Source organism: Oryzias melastigma, linkage group LG1 (genome assembly GCF_002922805.2).
Source record: "Oryzias melastigma strain HK-1 linkage group LG1, ASM292280v2, whole genome shotgun sequence".
Lineage (NCBI taxonomy): Eukaryota > Metazoa > Chordata > Actinopteri > Beloniformes > Adrianichthyidae > Oryzias > Oryzias melastigma.
This window is the reverse complement of record NC_050512.1, coordinates 2,683,770-2,704,114: the sequence shown is the minus strand read 5'-3', so window position 1 is coordinate 2,704,114 and position 20,345 is coordinate 2,683,770. Positions and strand designations below refer to the sequence as shown.

Genomic DNA, 20,345 nt, shown 5'->3' with positions numbered 1-20,345 from the left:
GGAAAGGGGGACGCTTCATTCTTCATTCTTGATTATCCTGTTATAATGAGAAAACAATCCAAAAAAAAAAGTAGGGCAGGCCATTGTCGGCTTCCGTAGAAATTCCCATCAGTCTCAAACAACAAATGCTCATATTTTAAATGTAAAAAAAGTAGTGTTAAAGTTATAGTCTTCCCTAGTGAGCACATCAACTGTATATGACAACTGGACCGAGAGATGGTGACATCACCTATAGTAAAACGGTTTACTTCTGGCTCCGACCAACTGAAGTCCATTTAGTCTCCATTTCTTGTGGTACGGTTATAATATGTTGGAGCCAGTGAGCAGTGATTGGTCCGAATAAAGATTTTGATGGCCAATCAGGAGTGAACTTTGTTGGAAGACCACACCCTTACCACTGAAAGTGGGCTTGGGAGAATTAAATGTTTTGACGTGGGGGTTAGGAGGTACCACTTTTATCAAGGCGTTTGATTGGTCAGTCTATGACTTGAAATAACTTGAAATAAAATTATATATATATATATATATATATATAAAAATGAAAAAAAAACAACTCATTAGCAAGAACATATTATACTCCAAAAGGAGAAACATTGGATCAATTAACACAAGTTTTGTAATTTGTTACTATTAAACTTATTAGTATGTGCCAAATACCATTTCTGAGTTTAGTTAACCATCTAAAAATTTGACTTTGATATGAACTATTAATTTAACATCAAATAAATTAGAAAACGTTTAATAACTGATCCCACATTTTACTTTTTACATTGTAAAAAAAATCAAGAATGGCTCTTCTGACCAACAGAATGAGCTGTTTTTTCTCTATAGAAGTCTCTGGCATTTGGAGCCAGCAGGTACTTCCGTGGAACGTGAAGGGGGAGGGGCCACTCAGTCCAGATCTCATGTACAACCAATGAGTGAGCAAAACAAAACACACAACAATAAAGAACTTCATTGACACTATTTATTCACCACCACTGTGTGTGTATGCATGTGTGTGTGTGTGCGTGTGGATGTGTTTGTGTGCCAAACCCTCTCCATGTAATGCCTTTTCGTAACATTATGCAACACATCTGTGTATGCCTTTCTGGTATGATTGCAAAAACCATTGTTATTCTGCTGGATTATTATTATAGTCCCCTGTGCTGTACATGATCATATATTCTGCTAGTAAAAACACACAACAGGCCAAAAAAGTGGTCTCTTTGCTGCATACAACAAGCCGCAGTGTTTGTAAACGGTGAAAATTAACAATCAAATAAGAACATTGTTGCTTGGTGTGAAGGTTTTTGAGGCTGAAGCACTCCCCGTCCTCCTCAATCAGGAGAATTGTTGGTTTTAGAGCACTTGGTATAATGAGACTGAATGACATGAGATGTAAAAACTAGCCAATGGCTACACAGTTTCCAGAAAAAGTATATTGTGTATATATTTATATATATATTTATATATATAGTTATATATAAATTTATATTCATTTATAAGCGTTTAAAATAGCACAGTAAACACATCGCACACATGATAGAAACCACTGAGTGTGTCTGATTGTTTATGTATAGGCCAATGGCATCAAGGGAAATACGTCCTAAACACTTCCTGTGCAGTCAGCTCGTCTTAACAACTAATAGTTAGTACTTTAAAAAAATGAAAACATTCACTTTTGGCATTTTATTCAAAACCTAAGCATGAGGTCCATGACTTCCTTCTTCTAAACGGCGTTTCCGCTCTAATCTCTTTGCTGGAGTGTTTGTGGAAGAGGCCAGAGCCCGGCTTTGGACCACATGTTCCCGCCTGTCACTGTGAGCTGGAAACATTTAGATCTGCACACTTGAACCACACGGAAGAACAGAAACGAAAATTAAAAAAAATGAAAGAAAAGAGAAGTTATATAAAGACAGTAGAGTTAAAAACCAGAGATACAGAATTTATAGTACTGCACATAATCACTGCTTGTCCTTGTTTCCTTATGTTTTCCATATTTTGAACACCTGTACATCACCTGCTCTCTCTCTTTTTCTTCTTTTGTCTAATTGTCTCTCGCTCAGACCCCCCCACCCACCCCAACAGTCTCTGTACAGCTGGCTTAGTGATGAGCTTACAAATAGCTAAAGGGCTCCGTGTGACGTTGGTTGAAGTTTGTACAGAAACATCAGGTCTTCTTTTTCTTTATGTAAACAGGCACACACAGATTTGTAGAGGCTAACTCTTCGGTTAGGAGAAAATCCCCCCTTTCTCATCCGAACCACTTCTCCTGCTTTCTTTGCAATCCTCTGCTTCTCAGTTCATTTCTTCTGTTCCTGGATATCATCTTTGACAATTAGGTTCAGCCCTGGTCTCAGTCCTGCTGAGAGAAATAAGGCCTTAGATTGCTCCTTGGATATCTAGAAGTTTACAGCTACACAGTATTTATTTCTTCCTCTTTCCCGGGTCCACAGTCACTTGCCGAGGCTTTGTCACAGTCTGCCACTCGAGATAATGAAGTTTAATCAAGATTGCTGTTGTCCAGGTTGCATTTTGCTCAGTTTTATTTCACAGTTTCCAGCCTCGCTGCTGGTGGCCTAACAATGGAATTCACGCTGTCTCTGACAGGTCCACATGGAATGAACTAGCAAATCCTTTTGCGGGCTGAAAAGACAAAAAACAAAGCACTTGTTAAGAAAAAGGACTCATTCCCCCTTGGAGATTTTTTTTTTTTCAGTGACACAATCATTTTGAATGATCATCTTTTGAGGGATTTGTGCCACAAATGACTCAGTGGGGAGTTATTTACACCATAAATGCTGGTTATTGAGCCCACCTATAAAACTCACTAAAGAGTTAGCTAAAAAACAAATGTCAACCTGTGAGAATAAATGATACAATTTGGTGTCTACTTAATATGTGCACAGCAAATACAGAGTGCTGTAATAGCTTCATCAATTATCTATAAAAGGCTCATTTAACATTTATAAATCATTTTCAAAGCAAAGCTGATGAACTGAGCTTTGCTTCCACTGCAAAGTTTTAAATATTACTATTCCAATCGGTAATAAAAGCTTTTTTTTCATTATTTTTTAAGAGCACCAACATTGTGAGATCATTTCATCTCCAATCTCAAAAGGAACTAACATAAAAATGAAATAGCATGAAGTTTTTGGCTGAGCAAACAAGGTGAGAATTAATTCTAACCCCATACGATGCAGACACGATGAGCAGACCCACAGACGGCTATATTTGGAGCTAAACATGCTGTAGCACCTAAGGACTAAATAGCAATTATTTTTCACACAGAAGCGATGTGCAGGAGGGAGATTGGTTGGCTCACTTAAGTAACAAACAAGAAAGAAAGCAGGTTATTGTGCTCATCATTTACCTGAAAGACAGCCCACAGGCCAGCATGCAGGATCATGGAGGATGGTGGTTAACATGGGGGTGACTTGACTGGAAATGACTTCTCTACTGAATGTGAATATCATATCCATTCTCTGCTCTAAGAGCTCATCGAATATTCATGTGATGGTAGAGCTCGGAAAGCAATTTAAAGAAGCAAGAAATGTCCTTTTCTTAATTCACTTTTTTTTTCAAAAGTCTTTTCAGCTTCTTTAGTCATGCAAACCGCAATTTTTATTACATTAGGTATCAATATGTTTTATTCAACCAAGATCAATCAATTTTATTCTGTAAAATGTTTAATGCATTTTCATGCACCTTTCACAGCTCTTGTGTGCACGACTTTTTGAAGCACAATTCTTCTCTGTATGCTATTGATCCACAAGAAAGCAAAAATACATTTTCAAGTTCTTGTTGCTGCCAAATGGATTTCAGTCTTGATGCACATGAAGGACATTGAGAGTAAAGAGCAGGGAAGAGGCCGTGTGTTTGCCTTTAACAACCAGAAGGCTGGGATTTGGTTTTATCCTGACATCCATTCTACAAAACATTTTTCATTGTTTGATCTAGTGCTGGGCGAGATTGAAATAAAATCGTGCATCATGATATAAAGGATTTTATATCGCAGTAACGATATATATCACAATATACAAAAATAAAGTATATTTTCGGTTATTCAGATAAAAATGTATTTACTTACTTTTCTCTGACTTTATTTTTTCAAACAACTGAATTGTCACAAATTCAATTTCAATTCAATTTTATTTACATAGCCCAATATCACAAAAACAATTGCCTCATTGGGCTTCATGCAGGTAAGTTTATAGAAGCAGAAGGTCGGTCATAAAATATACACAATACCTAACTGCTAAACTAAGCTGACTAAATAAAACTAGTTATCCCTGCTCTTAGACTCTCCCTTTCAGTAAAGAAAAACTTGTAAAAAACCTGAAAAATATTTCCCTAAAGTGCACAACGGTTTAAATTTTTTTAGTAGGAAAACATGTTTTTGCACTGAAGTACAGAACATAAACAAATAAAAACGATAAAAGAGAAATGGAACAATATACACTTTTCAATTTCCCATATGATATGTATCGTCATATCGTCCAGCACTAGTCTGACCATTTTTTTCTTTTTTTTTGGCCCCTAATACACCAAACTCTTCAGCAGAGAAGTCACTTTTGTTTTGGCTATTTGTTGTTGAGAACAATGGCGATAGTAGATTATGAAATGATGATGATATTGCTGTGTGTTCCAGTCATGTGTCTAGTTCAGGGGTCTGCAACATGTGGCTCTTTTAACTCTTCATGGTGGCTCCTTGGTCAAACATAAAATACGTCAGGGAGACTGTTGACTAAGGGCTGCCTAACCAAAACTACATAAAAATAAAAATAAAAACTAAGACTACCCCGGTCCAACTCCAATTTTAAATGACAAAACCCAGCAGTGTAAGACTGCTGAGGACATAGAGGGGAAAAAAGAACAAAAAAAAAATAAATGAAAGAAAAATAAAGCAGTAATTATTTTAAGTATGGATTACTTAATGAGCATTTATTTAATTTAGATTAGTTAAATGTATAAATTGATGTCTGAGGTTCACATAGATGATAAACTATGTAGGTTTTTACATCCCTGTTGACCTGAAGACGTCTTGTTTGATCAACTCTACCTCCAGAATGAACAGATTTATATGCAAAGCAAAACTTTGGTAAAGAGCTTGATCTTTTATGAGTTAAAAGCACATATTATCTTGTGCTGCACAATATTGGTTACTAGCTGCACTGAGATGATCCTGTTTGGCAAAGAGCATCTTTGATTTTGGAAAAAAAATAAAAAAATAAATAAAAAAAATAAAAAATGAAAAATAAACCACATTTTGAGAGATGCTAGGTTATTTTTATATTTTCGCTTTTGTTTTTGCCAAAAAATAAACAAAATTCATAATTATTTAAAAAGAATAAGGTCATGAATGTAAATCTAAATTTCCTACAGGCTAAAGTAAGACTATTCGGCTCCTACTCTGTGGCGGGTAGAAAACGAGACCAAATGGCTCTATTATTGTTAAAGGTTGCCGACCCCTGGTCTAGTACAAAAAAGACATACTTTTGTTAAGGCTCTTTCTGTAATGATGGCTTTCAGTAAACATAATTTAAGGGAAAATTTGCAAGGAAGAAAAAAAGGAAAGGAAATGAAGGGGGCCACAGCAAATCAACATTAGTCCAGTGATTCTTGTTTATTTTAGAACATATGACATAATTACAAGCAGCATTTGGGGTAATGGGGGGTCAGAAATTTGGAAAGGGGGGGGTTTGAGGTTAGGAGGTCAGTAAAATAATGCAGTTTACATTTAATAAAGAAAGCAAAATAAAAAAAAAACAGAACCAAAAAAAAAAAAGATGAAATATTACAAAACATAAAGATATATATTTTTAAAACAATATAAAAAGTCCAAATCAAAAATTAAGAGGCAAAGTCCCGCCCCTCCTTTAGTATCTATACTGGACCAGCCCGAAATCGTAGGGTCCCAGTGAAGTTTCATACTGATACTCACAGAGAAAGGTGGGTTTGTACGGTAGGGTCCCCCTATCATACTCTTTCCTCTCTAGCGTGCTGGAGCTGTACTGCTGCTGCTGCTGATGGAGGTGATGGGGAAGGCTGTGGTGTGACTGTGATCTTTGGCCGTCCTTGCCAAAGGTCGAAAATGACCTATCGTTGGACGAGGCGGTGGAGGAGGTCATGGTGAGTTGGTCGGACAGATCGACGGAGGAAGATACCTCAGTGTTTGGCAGTGTGGCATCCATGCCAGGGACATGGAGATTGCTGCGGTAGTCTGGACCCTGACGTCCATCTGACGGCACAAAGGATGGCATCCAGCAGCGGTCGGAGTGACCCAGCGCCTTGCACTCCTCTGTGCAGTTGGAGAACAGATCTGCAGCTTTAAAGAGGATTCAGAGAGAGGGCAGGAAGGCAGGAAGAGATGGAGGCGGGAAACAGTCATGGAAGATTACAGAGATGAGAGAGGAAATAAGTGAAAGGGAAAGCAGAAAAATGGTATTGGAAGAGGAAAAGGGGAATGGAGGAAGAGATAACAGCGAGAGGGAACACAAGTTAGCAATCATTTGTTGGTGTCACAGGCAGAAAAAGTGCAGTAAAAGCTATTCATCAAAGAGACAGTGCCAAAGCTGATGAAGAGGATTGTTTGTTTTCCTCCTCACCCCATTCATCCTCCAAGAAATGTTCAGTCAAAGTGTTATGTTCTCACAAAAACATGGACACCCCCACAGACACCCACATTCCACATCAGCATCCTCACAGTCTGCATTGATTTTTTTTTAAATGCCAGGAGCTGAAATGTGAATCCATATCCCATCATCTTTACACAAAAAAATGACAATCATCTTCAGAGATGCACCTGAAAAACCAACACCAGCGTTCACTCGCTGCCGCTTCTCACTTTGGTGTCAATCATCAACATACGAGCTGACTGTGTGAGTAACTGAGACTCAGACAGTCCAAGGAACATTAACTCCTTCAAAAAGAAAAGATCAATTACCAACGGAAATTATATATTAGAATATCAAAGCCAAAGACAACACACAGTCCTAAAAGAAGGTTTTTGGATCTTGTAGGAAAGAGAAAAATGACTGTGACAGAAATAAACTCAGTCATCATATAATAATAATGAGACCCTAAAGCCATTCTCTGCATGTGCCGGCTGAGTTTGTAGCTTAAAGGTTTTCAATGGAGTTACATGAAGGTTGATTAAAATCTCAACTAAAGGAAGAAAAAAGTGAAGAAAAACTGTGGGCCAAAGCTCACTTGTGACACCAGTCTCCACTCAAAACGAGGCCTAAGAAAGTCTCAGGTCAAACTTTTACTTCCCTGGCATCAATGAGTTTAATCACGTTTTCACCACATCACAGTCCAATGTATATGGTCCCACTGAGTGCATGTTGTTTACCATTTTGTAAATTAAAACATATTGTTTCCCAACCTTAAAATAAACGTTATTACAATTAAGGAAGAGATTAGAAATATTAAATGGATCTGCCTCTCCCTTGCATTTTGGCTGCTCTCATTGTGTGAGTCAGACGCTGATGTAACTCTGCGTCCAACACATTCTCACTCCCAACTCCTCACATATTGACGTTTGGTTAAGGTCCCCTCCGCATCAAAAATGTATGTTTTGGGTGTCCACCAGTTATCGGTCTTTGACGTGCTGGCTGTTCCCATTAAATCACGAGTTTCCAACCTCTGGGCCGCAAACTGGAACTGATCCAGTACCGGGACGCAGAATGCACCAGAACCCTAACCCAGTACCCTTACCCATGGCACTGGTTCGCAACAGGACCTGGTACCACGTCTAGTACCGGTTCAGGTCCAGTATCATATTTTGTGCTGAGTTAGGGTACCGGTACTGGATATGTCAGGAGGACCAGTATCGCATCCCTTGATTTTATTAACAACCAGCACATCATAAAATGACTAGTTGGGTCCTTGCCCAAACGTCAATATGTGACGAGTTGGGGATGAGAATGTGTTGCTACATCCATCCAGACTTGGGACTGGCACTGGAGTTTCCGTCTTAGCGGTTGGTTTATTCACTGAAATAGATACACAATGATCTCTGTTCACCTTTCACAGTCTTGTGGTTTCAGTAATTCTTTCAGTATAATGTTGCATGCTTTTTTTTAAACTGCTGAGTTCTGCATCCTGATTGGCTGTTTAACCTTGTCAATCAACATCCCTCATACTATTACTACTGAACAGAAAACTCCTGCAGTTGGCAACATTTTCATAAATCTTTAGTGTCAATTAGATCTTTGATTTATTCTATAAAACTGGACTAATCTTCTATGACAGTTTGAACTTTGAGAGTTTAAACAAGAAAAAAAGTGTCTGTCTGAGAAAAGTGGATAAAGTAAGAACTGAGGAGATTTATAGCTTTGAACATCAAGAACCTTATGCTTTGGAGATTTCACCTATCACAGGTTATTTACAGTACCTAACCTTCAAAGTAAATGATGGAACGCTGTACTCTAGAACAAATACTTTAATTATTTAATTTATTTTAGTAAACGTCAAATTAAAGAACTTAAGTTCCTTAATACAGCAACGTTTTCCTAATCTTTTAACATCAGAGATGAAGAGTCAAAAGCTTTTTTTATATAATTAGAAATGAAATCAAAGTGACGTTATTTTAACAAGATCAAAGTATTTGGTGTTCACCTTTTTATTCTTTCTACCTGTGCATATTTGCCAATTTTAAAACAACACTTGAAAGTAAAAGTATTGTCAAATGAGGGTGAAGGTAGCTTGTAAAAATACAGTGTTTATGTTTCGAACAAATGTGCAACTCAGTACAAATAACTTTACTGAAATATTCCCTTCAAATAAAAAGATGTAATCTTTTTGAATGGTTTCCCATATGTGCTATGAAAATGATGTGCTGCTGACACATCCAGGATGTCTCGCTTCTGTCTCCAGTGAGTCACAGTTAATTCCCTGACCCTTCACATAGTTAATTGACATTTTTTGCACCTTCTGAGACACAAGCAAAAAATGAATAGTTTGAGACAAATTGGAGACAATTCTCAAACTATTTCCTGCAACTCATGGGAGGGCAACGGCTCCTCCTGCAACAGTTCAAGATGCCCATGAAACTCTTTTTTTTTTTAGTACCAACAATCACAGATCAGAGATACAACTCTGAGCATGCACACTTCAGAATAAAGACAGAAGTGAGCAGGAAAAACATCAATGTTTCAGCTGAATTCAGTTTCACAGATGTAATAAAGCAATAACACATGTACAACTTTGGCTTTTGCTTCAAATAATGCAAATTAAGTGCATGAGAGATGTCATCTAGCCTACCTTTAAATTCCACATGGAAAAGTGTCATCACTTTTTCAAGAGCTGCCACTGGGGCTGCTTCTTCTGTATTTGTGTGCCTCGAACAGATCTAATGTTGCTGTTAATTGAGGCCCCACAGAGAGTGAGACAGGCAACACGCCTGCACATTGGCCAGAGAGCCAGAAGAGACACAAGGCTCGCAGACAGAGCGAGGTCCAGACAGGCCGGGGGAGTCGCCGATTTCACAGACAGAGACAGCAGGTGGGAGAAGACTCCAGGAACCATACGGAAGGAGAGTGGAGACCTGGACAGTCGCAGATGGAAAGAGCAGTGGCCAGAAAGAAAAACAGAGGGAGGCTCAAGCCTCACAGATGGAAACCAGAGAGGGGTTGACAGTAGCGGGGCAGTTAGGGGAGGAATTTAATTTGGATGAAGAAAAGTTCAAAATATCCAATTAGACTTTTGCTTTTGGAAACTCTAAACCTAGCCGACAGACATTTTCTCCACATCCCTCCAGCTGTCCCCTCTCTCAGTTTCTAAGGAACACCAAGAAGAATGCAAGACATACGGGCGTATCATTTTCATACTAATAAAGTCCTGATTGAAAAGTCGCAGGGGCAACTGACATCACTTTGAACCTGGGACTTTTACTCGATTCAAAAAACAAGAAAAATAATCAAACAGCCATGCAGTAAAGCCTGACATCTGCATTAACATTCCCAGTATGATTCTGCAGACTGCAAAGACCTTGGATGTCTGTTAAGTTTAATTAACTATCAGGACTGAGCCTCACAGAATGAGAGCAAACCAGTGCTTTTTTTATTGCCAAATTTAGTATTTCCTTTTTCTTTAAACTCACAGTCTACCTGTGAAGCTGCTCGGCTGTGGGAACAGAGGGAGAAATATCACAAGATATTGAATACTTTTGCAGGTCCATGCCAGAAAAACTGTAATCTCTGCAAATAATCTGTGCAAATTCCCTTACATCCACTGTGGCACTTCTAAAATAAATCTTAGTATTTCTAGTTATGTTCATTTTGCTTCATTTTGTAGTTACCCTTTAGCCTTTCAATGGACTCTCCATGAATTAATTTCCTCTTCTGACATTAAGAGCATTGACCTGAGGCCTTCCAATCATCTCAGGTGTTTTTTTTTCTTCGTAGATAAAGGTTTCAGCTTTCCAACCTGATCACGCACCAAAGGCTCGTGCATCAAAAAGAAACACACCTGCCTATACGACGTCAACTATAAAGAATGATGGAATTCTCTTTTTCACATTGCATTTTAATGTTAAGCAGCCACATTTTCATGCTGCAGACATGACGTGTGAATATAGCGTGAAATTGTCTCTGTTTACCTTAAATCGGGCTTGAGGAAAGTCACACTACCCAGCTATGGAGAGATTTCAGCTGCTGGTTTGCTCTTTAAAAATGTGCCGTTTAAAGACATGTTTGCTAACAGAAGAAAAACATCTCACTTAACGTGAAGGTATGTAAATTTAGTCAGGAAAAACAGACAGGAAGGCCGTGCGCACATGACACCCAGTCGCTGTTGATCCCCACGATGCACCTTTTCATCCTCAGGCAGGAAGCACAACAATGCAAACGGTGACTGGCAGTGACAGCGCCTGCTAGCAGCTCTGTCACTGTGACCTCAACATGCAGGAACACACAGATCCATGCTGGTCCTCTACATGCACACACACACACACGCACACAGAACAAGGCTTCACCGTGCAATCCCAACATACATGCTAATGAGCAATCAGTGTTTCTGTTCCTTTCTCCACTTCCTATGTCCCATTAAAGCTCTGCATGATGCTGACATCCCATGTCTGTGTGATTAGTCTAATTGTGCAGCCTGACACACTTCCAGCAAAATGAGGGGAAGCAGATTCTGAGAACATGAGATCATTCTTTGGAATCTCTCTGTGGCTTAACTGTGTATGTTTGCTGTGCTCAGACTTGCAGGATCTCCATGCACCCGTTCACCCGTTTGTCCCTCTTTCTCAATTAGTCCAGCTTTTTCCTTCTTTCTCTTATTATTTTGTCACCTTTAATCCTTCCTGCTCATCTTTCTCTCATTTTATTCTTCCTCCAAAAGCAGAACACCCTCACTCCCCCAGGTGAGGGTGTCTTCTGTCCAAGCCTCTGTTTTTCATCTTGTCCTCCACCGCTCCAGAGAGAGCAGTGACATAAAACATCAATATTTGGACAGCAGTGCCGGACGACAGGGGAGAAGCTTAGCCTTCTCACACGACCGAGGATGAAACAAGGAAACCACAGACCCCCCAAGACCAGAACAGCAGAAGAATTTACGCTAAATTCCATTAGGACAAATATGCTGACTTTTCTTTTCAAACTAAATTTTTAAACAAGCTCAGCACAATATTCTACACTGAAGGAGAGTCAATGTGGTCCACTTAATAAATATCAACCCTTCTCTTATGTTAAGGCAGACCCTTAAGAAAAGTGTTGTAGTTCTGTCCGTTTTTAGCTACTTTTCTGTGAATATGGTTAGTTCTTCCACATATAAAACAGTTTGTCATCGATGGATCATAAAACCTTATTTAACCTTATTCTTGTTTTATTTCTACTTATTTTATTACTTTTTGAATGATTTTCTTTTACTTGAGGTTATAAGTAACTTGGTGGTTTCTTAATTATGACCGGTATTATTAATGGAACATCTACTGAATAAATGATGAAAAGGTCAATAGTATTGGCTTGATATGACAATGTTGTTGTAATATGACAGTGATGAATGTTTTTCTTTAAAAAGTTAGGTGTTTACGGTGTTCCCACGCAAATTCACATTTTTTTAAATTTGCGGTTTCACGTATTCATGGATTTTATTTTCAGTCACGTTATTCTACCAGTTTGTCACAAAAACTCTAACAACTTGAGACGCTTGTATGAATTTTGTGTCCGAAGGGGAGGCTATGCTGCTGAGGTGTACCTCCGTGCTCAGAACAGGGAGCATGGATGAGCGCTCTCCCTCCGCGAGAGGAGCGTCCCCTCTCCCTATGTCCCTGCATTGAGAAATGGCATCAGCTGACTCAGACGCGGACAAAGAAAATCCTGATATTTCCTTAAGTAAATGATCGTGGAGGATAATTATAATCCAGAGAAGGTGTTTATTATTTGATGAAGGAAAAAGTGTGCGCTTCTGCTTTTAAGGCACAGAGACTCTCCTCATCTGTGTCATCAAGTATGCTGTTTATACTCTTTATATTGAGCAATTCTCCAATGTTCTTTTATAAATATCTTACAAAGCATGATCAGAAGTGTTTTTGATGAGTATGAATCGTTAACAGACAACCCTCAGACACAGAGGAGGGGGGGGTTTCTCCAAATTCGCAGATTTGGCATTTTCGCGGATGGCTCTGGTCCCTAATAAGGGGGTAATATATTTTTTTCTTTTGGTGACAGCGCATAAATGCTCCATTTAAACATTTTTGATTTGTTTAATCAACACCGTCTTGTTCTTGTACATAGTCAATGTTGTTAGGAAAATAAACAATATTTAAAAAATGGTGTTGATCTCTGGTCCGCTTAAGACCGTGGGTCCTGGTTTCACTAAAATGGCCTCAGGTATGATTAATTTATTTTTACAGAGCCAAAGGGTGGAAGCAAACAAAGACGGTAAGGTTATATACATATTATATATATATATATATAAAGTTACTGTACTACCTCTCCATCACCACGCCACACACATTGCATTCACCTGCAAAACATTTTTCAACTTTAATAATTTATTTTTTGTTCAGATTAATACTTTTTTTTGTTCCCTCCATCTCACACTGAACATTTTGTTTAACTGCATTTATTTGCTTCCATTCCTCGACTCTCTCAAAATAATAGAAATGGAGCCCTAAAAGCCAGAGTGGGGCTGCATTTTTTTAAAGCATTATGTGACTGAAGCATTTTCTATTGTTTTTTTTTCTTTTACTTCTAACCCTTAATTTCCTCTTGTTTACCTTCTATTAAGCTGGCCTAATTTCACTTTAAAGACTTTACATCTCAATATTGGTCCCAGTTTATCAATGCTCATATGGCATCTCATCTTTTGACATGCGATCATTTTTTCCAATCCCTATAAGTCTAGAATTTTTGATTAATGTTACAAAATGCAGATTTTTTTTTCATATCTCCATATGAGATGAACATCCAGCTCAGTCTTGAAATAAATGTAGTTGTGTTTATGACAAATGAGATTTCACAGAGACATCCTGGGATCAGGGTTTTGCTGGGGTCTTACAGGCAGACGGCAGCAGATGTTTGCCAACTTTAATCCAGGACAAGAGTTATGACGTGTATTTCTTTAGAGCAAAGCGTGTTCATGACCGCTGCACGCACCCAGGAGGCAGTCATGGCAGGGATTTGTATCTGCAAAACTGCCTCAAAAACACTCTCATTTTCAGGAACCCTTGCTTTTTTACAATACCAAGAATACATCTTTTATTTTTTTAAGCTTGTGTTTTCATCAAACTCAATCCATACATGAGTGAATCTGAAGAACACTCGTGTCCCTTTTTTCTTCCATTTCGTGGTTCGGATAATATTCCGTTCATTGAAAAAGCACTCTCTATTATATTCAGGAGAACGTTCATCAAGATGCTCAACAATACATTACACTGTACTGGTAATTACAACAGTGAAGCTTATTGTGGCTGCCATTTATTTCCACACTAAAAAGCCTGAACTAAAGAGCTCATGTGGAACATTTTGTGAAGTTGTTTGCATCCATGAGAAAATCTGTCGCAAAACATATTATTCTAGGTTACTGTCTGGGTTTTTTTTAGCTTGTTTTAATCCTCCACAAGGTGTTTTTTTTTATGAAACAGCACACCGGTGATGGATATCTAACTAGTGTTTCATAAAGGCAGGGTTTCATTCTGTGATCTGCTGCAGAGACACACTCAGCTCTTTAAACATCACTATCTGCTGCTGGTTTAGAGAGGCTTGAGTAACATATAATATTTGTTTATGTTTTTAATCTTAATATTTCATTACTCCTCCTTAATGCTTTCACAAGATGTTTTATCACATTTCTAATTGCTGCGAGATTACTGTTTAGTTTTTTAAGTTTGTAAACTGGATGTTCTGAGGTTTGGTTTTCTACTTTTATTCTCATTTTAATGTCATTTAATATCATAACAAAACAAATAGCTGGAAATGTTAATTTGAATTTAAATTTAGTCAAAGCAAGAAAACTGGAGAAAAAACCTTCTGTAAGCATGAATTATCTTTGCTTTTTACTCTAAAATGTGGATTTTGTTCTGGGTGTAAAAAAAACTGACAACATTAAATAATATGCCTTAAATATCAGTCATTTCATAAATAAACTGCAATTGCAATACTGTCCTGCTCCCATCATCAATACTTTGCAACTTTTTGACATGAAGAATTGGTTGAAAAAAATCTTCTGTTGACAGCAACAGCGAGATCTTGACAGATCCTGGTAAATGTGACATGATGGTTCAAATATAAAAAGGTCTTAGTCATAAATTACATTTTTCTTTTTTACTGAAAAAAAAATATTTACAACATTTATTACTTTCCAACATCCTTCTTCACATGACATTTAAAAAAAAGCAATACTCCTCAAATATTTTGCATAAATGTCTCCCTGTTCCTTTCACTCTCTGTTTTCCTGGTTTCCATGGCACCAAAGGAGAGTCTATCCAAAGCTTCCCCGCTAAATTCCTCTGACAGCTCACTGACATAGCAAACCGCAACAAAGTGTGCGCCACTAATTCATAATCAGCCATCTTCTACACAGTTACCACGGTTATTTAATTGTCCCATTTGTCATGGCTGTTGTTCTCACCCAAACAAACGTCATGATAATGATCGTTTCTAGTTTCCTACCCGTCATGCAGCCTTCCACAGCTGACTGAATGTGTCTGATGGGCCATTTTCTCCGCCCGATGAACACTTTATCTGCTTATATCTGTCACCTCCATTTTCTTTGCTTGCTCACTTTTGCTACTTAACTTTTCTTGTGCAATGAGGGAAAAAATGTGGAATTTGAAGATGGGAGTTAAGGTGTGGCACCCACTTAGGGACGCTTTGGCTCCTCACTTCAGACAGGAATGCTTTCAGGAAAACCATTTGCCCGCCTTATTTCAAAGCATCCCAGACCCTTTGATTTAAAACATCGCCAGGAGAGATATTTACGAAAGTGTCAGCCGAGCGGCCAAGCGGGGAGCCACGGCAGGTGTAGTTGATGACATGCCAGCTAGAAATGCTTTCCCCCTTGATTTGAAATATTCCCAAGTGGAGCTAAAGGGAAAATATGCCACGAGTTCTCGTGTGGAAACCTCGTCTCTGACCCTCCTTTGATAATTGCTATGCAAAGAATCAGAAAATGAATTACTGATCAGCCGAGTGTGTGCAGAGCCAACGTGTGGGGGAGACAGAATGAAGGATGAAACCCTAACACAACCCTGGGAGGAGAGGGTGAGGGTGTCAGACAGGCTTGGGCACTTCTGCATAGAAAGTGCAAGCATGCATATATTCATGTCAGATATACGTGAGGATATGCATGTACACACCCTGCTGGCTTTTCCACGTTGAGGAAAAAAATGGCCTCACTTTTGCTTCTTGGCTTCTTGCTTCCTACTTCAGAACATGCTGTTCTTCAGAACAATACAAAGCTCACCTCAGCAACTGCAACAGCAGATAACCACAGGGCAAAAACTAACAACAATGCAATCTCTATTAACAAGTCACACAGAGACACAAATGAGCAGTGAGGATGGTTGTTCAGAGGAAATACTGTATATAGCTGGCAGAGCTCCAAGCTTTTGCTACCTCTCTCCCCTCTTACGTTGAATCTCATTTAAGCTTCTCTGAGCACCGTCTCCGAGGGGAGTGCATCCTCAACACAGACATCACCGCTTAGCCTTGTTTTTCTTGTAGACACAACACACAAACATGAGAAGGTTCCATATATGTGTCATGTATGCACCTACATCAGGGTGTCAAACTCAATCCCACAGGGGGGCAAAATACACCTTAGGGCGCGGGCCGCACAGGATAAACATTTATTGAACACTCTAAAAGTACATTTTTAAAACCGTAACTTTTAACATAATTATGAACTAGATATATAGCATTACCTGCAATAATTCTAGTGTGAATGCTGTAAGCTGAATTTGACTACTGAAGATGGTGAAGTTGATAGCTGAAAACGCTGCAGTTAATATAAGCTAAATGCCAAATTAGCCTAAAAAAAACAAAAAAAAACTTCAGTTAGCCAAAACAGGTTGAATGTTGCTGAAGAAATAGCTAAACTTCAAAACATAAAAAAGCATAAATTGGTAAAAACAGCATATAAATGTTAGTCTAATTGCAAAACAGCCTGAAAACAGTTAAAAAGAAAAGCCTAAATTAGCCAAAACAGCTAGCATGTATCTGAAACATTAGATAAACTCCAAAATAGCCTAAAAAATCTTAGTAAATGACGAAATAGTCCAATAAGCTCATAAAATTTGATTTTTTTTTATTTTAAAAACGCAACTTTTTAACATATTTATGAATAATAAAAGGTAGGAATGTTGTTCTAAAAGAAATCAACTTAAAACTTACATAACTTTCAATGTTTTACTCTCCATAAAAATATATAAGTTTGAAATAAGTGCAAGATAACATCGGGCCATCAATAATGATAAAATGAAATGATCTGGAGGGCCGGATCCGCCCCCAGGCCTTGACTTTGACACACGTGACCTACATACTAGATCAGACAGTGGTATACCTTTACACCCACACATGCACACGCACAGACACAAACAACGGAAGCCTGTGAAACTTCAATGTCCTTCTTTCCAAAATGTGTTATTACCTCCCATGGAGCACTAAGCTGTTACCTTCTAAATCCAAGATGACGAACAAATGTTGGTTTTCCCCCATATGAAACACGCAGTACAGCACCAACTGTGCGCTCTCCCAGGCCAGTGCCAAAAAAGCAAACTCCCAGCCAAAAACAACAGAGAATGAGATGGAGAAACCTGCTATACGACAGAGAAAGTGACACTTTCTTTTTTAGAAAACACAAGTCAGAACAATTTTCAGTCTAAAATAAGTGTTGAAGTGAAGTCTCAGAAGATCATGTCAAGACGGATCCCCTCTAAACTCTGTGGTTACCTGCTAGTTGAATAAGTAAGGATGCACATCACACATTTCCTTTCTCCCCCTCTAGCCTGCAGCAGGAAAGCTTGAAAAAGAGCCAAAACCAGGATGAGGATGCTCCTCCACAGATTCATAAATCCTCTCATGATGGACAGCTTCCAACACCAAATGCATGTTTAACCATTCGTCCTAATATTTATTCCACTGAACAATGAAGCTCTGAAAAAAGTAAATAATGGAGGCTTGGATTTCCTCCAGTGCTGCATTCTAGTCTCGCACAGTTTGACCTTCCCAGCCTATTTCACCAGCGAGGGCAGGGAGTGACACCACTGCTGCATACTGCCTTGCTATTTTGGCTCAGTTCATTAATAATGTCAAACGCTGCAGAGTCTAATGAGGAGCCCCTTCTCTATCCTACACCTATCTGATCTCCTCTATTTGTATTCCCAGCACTGATATGATATTTGGCCAGCTGCGGTCTAGACAGGGGTCTTACATGCGCTGTGCAGAACAATTCTTCGGAAGGAAAGGGCAGTTCAATATGAAATTAGATTTTGTATTGCTCCACTTTTGCCCGACTCCACTTTGATCGATAAACAGGTACTAACTAAATAGAATTTCAGAGAGAACAAGGAGGGGCTTGTGATAAGATCTACTAAACCCTTTTCCGATGAAATCCTGCTGTGCTGTAGAGTGCAAAAAAAAGAGAAAAAGAAAAGCAATGCGGGTCTGTAAATATACCCGGGCTGAGAGGGAGGATGGAGAAATGTTGGCCAATTTGGACATTTCTGACTCTGCTTTAACTGCTGCCAAACCGAAAAAAGAGAAAGTGAATGCCATGAAGGCGGTTTGTCCAGCTGCAAAACACTTTACATTGAGGGACTTCTAATGTCCTTAGTTTCATCAACTAGTAATGAGGAACAAATCTTTAATTTAGTGCTCATTAACATCACTTAATGCTGAAGCCCTGGTCAAATTGTGGTGGACAGAGAATGATGAGTTAACGATCAGTTATTTAAATCAGTCTGAAGTTAATCACCGACTAATTATGTCTCAGTCTTTGATAAAGCTCTTGTCAATAGATGATCAATGATAAATAATTAACTAACTGTCAGTAATATTTAACAGCAGTGATTCCTCATAGAGTATTTGTATCAATATTTAGTGGTCAATCTGAAAAAATATATAATAACCCAGTGTCCATTTTTTTTCTTCTGAGAATTTTGTTTTTACTGATTTAATGAAAGGTCTGTCACATACTTTTTTTATTTTATTTTTACTGAGGGAACACTGTTTCCTGTCTTAGCCTCCTAATACTGAAATGTGAAGCCTACAACTCCTGGTATTGTGACCTCACAATATGAAAAACAGTGAAGGACCTGCACCAGCCGGCTTCATGGCCACAGTGATCCCATACAAAGGACTGCATAAAAAAATAAATAAAAGCAAAGATAAACTTTCCTTCACATAGCCAGAAGAGCTATTGATTTGAAACACTTCAAAATATCAAAACAACATCCAGATTGGTGACAAGAGCACATACACAGGAAATCGCACGTCCTTTCTTAGTATCTGGGTTCAACGTTTTACTATTATTGGTATGTTTTGTGTCCTCAAAAGGAAAGCAGGACAGGACAGTGAGTGTAATTTGGCAAAATATTGGTATAGGTCAGGAGTCTCCAACCTGCAACTCCAGATCCACGTGTCTCTTTTATCTCTCCAGGGTGGCTCCTTGGACAAACATAAAATAAGTCATGGAGACTGCTGACCCAGACATGTCGACCGTCAGAGTCAGCAGCTCCCTGCTTAAGCAAAGCTACCTAAAGAACACAAATAAACAAAGCCCACAAACTAAGACTACCAACCCCAAACTAAAATAACAAAACCCAGCAGTGTAAGACTGCTGAAGACAAAGAGGGGAAAAAGAAAAATAAAAAAAAGAAAAGAAAAAAATAAAATACAATTTTTGTAAAGTAAGGATTACTTAATTAACATTTGTTTTATTTAGATTAGTTAAACTTATAAATTGATGACTCAGAGCATCTTTTATTTTGAAAATATGTAATTTGAACTTTTGTCAAACGTTTAAAAAAATCACATGTTAAGAGATGCTAGGTTGTTTTTATATATTTTTTTCTTTTGTTCATTCCAAAAAATAGATAAAACTCATATTTATTATTTTAAAAAAGGGTCATGACTGCAAATACTAATTTCATAAAGGCTAAAGTAAGACTACGCGGCTCCTTCTAGGTTTTGATCAGTATAAAATGAGCCAAAATGTCTCTTTTTCTGTTAAAGGTTAATGGCGCCTGCTATAGGTGGTATAATTCTTGACAGTACTTCAGTGTGATACTTTCACACAAGCAAATTGGCTCAAATCTATTAGGCAAAGATTGTTTGTTGACAAAGACCTGGTGTTCAGTCTGTAAACAGTTGGTTAGGGAGTGGTTCCGACTCCTTACCTGTACAATTGGTAACATTGATCCAGTCATCATGAACTAATCAGTATGTAGTCGATATGGGTTTTGGCCAGGGCTTCATAGTGAGGTTTTAGTCTAAAGGTTCTCAAAGTGTTACCATAAGCAACAAGAGCAGCACAATGCATTGACTGCAAGGCTGACTCAAACGCTACTCGTTACGGTAATTTAGCTTTAATGGCGTTTACTCTCACTTGACTGGACCTATTGATCCGCGCGGTGAAGCTGCGCGCGCCCCACACTGCCTCGCCGCCAGGAGCTGTCCTTTCAGCACCACTCGGCGCTGAAGCAGCAGCGGCGCGCGGAGGGGGCGGGGAGGGGAGACAAGGGACTTTTGCCAAATATTAACACCCCCCCCCCTTCAGCCGGCCGTGAAATACAATCAACACCTCTGAGGCCCGTTCACCCCAACCAGCAACCTCCGAAGCTCGTGCGCTATCAAATTAAGGAAATGAAAAGTCAGCGGTGCGCACCAGCAGCTCCGCATTATCCCATTCAC

General features: G+C 38.7%; 1 protein-coding gene across 4 annotated transcripts in view; it reads right to left on the bottom strand.

Moving 5' to 3' along the window:
* Nucleotides 1-953: 953 nt before the first annotated feature.
* Nucleotides 954-20,345, bottom strand: part of pcdh10a (protocadherin 10a) — a 23,943-nt gene continuing 4,551 nt past the window's right edge. Inside the window, exons 3-4 of one of the 4 annotated variants that reach the window (XM_036217263.1) lie at nt 6,150-6,310; nt 954-2,628 (exon numbers count right to left, since the gene is read on the bottom strand). In XM_036217263.1, coding sequence (XP_036073156.1) covers nt 6,151-6,310 — 160 coding nt within the window. In that variant the 3' untranslated portion in view covers nt 954-2,628; nt 6,150. Of the gene's footprint in view, nt 2,629-5,583; nt 6,312-20,345 lie in introns of those variants that run through there. The other 3 variants (XM_024259683.2, XM_024259685.2, XM_024259684.2) reach the window with 3 other exon arrangements.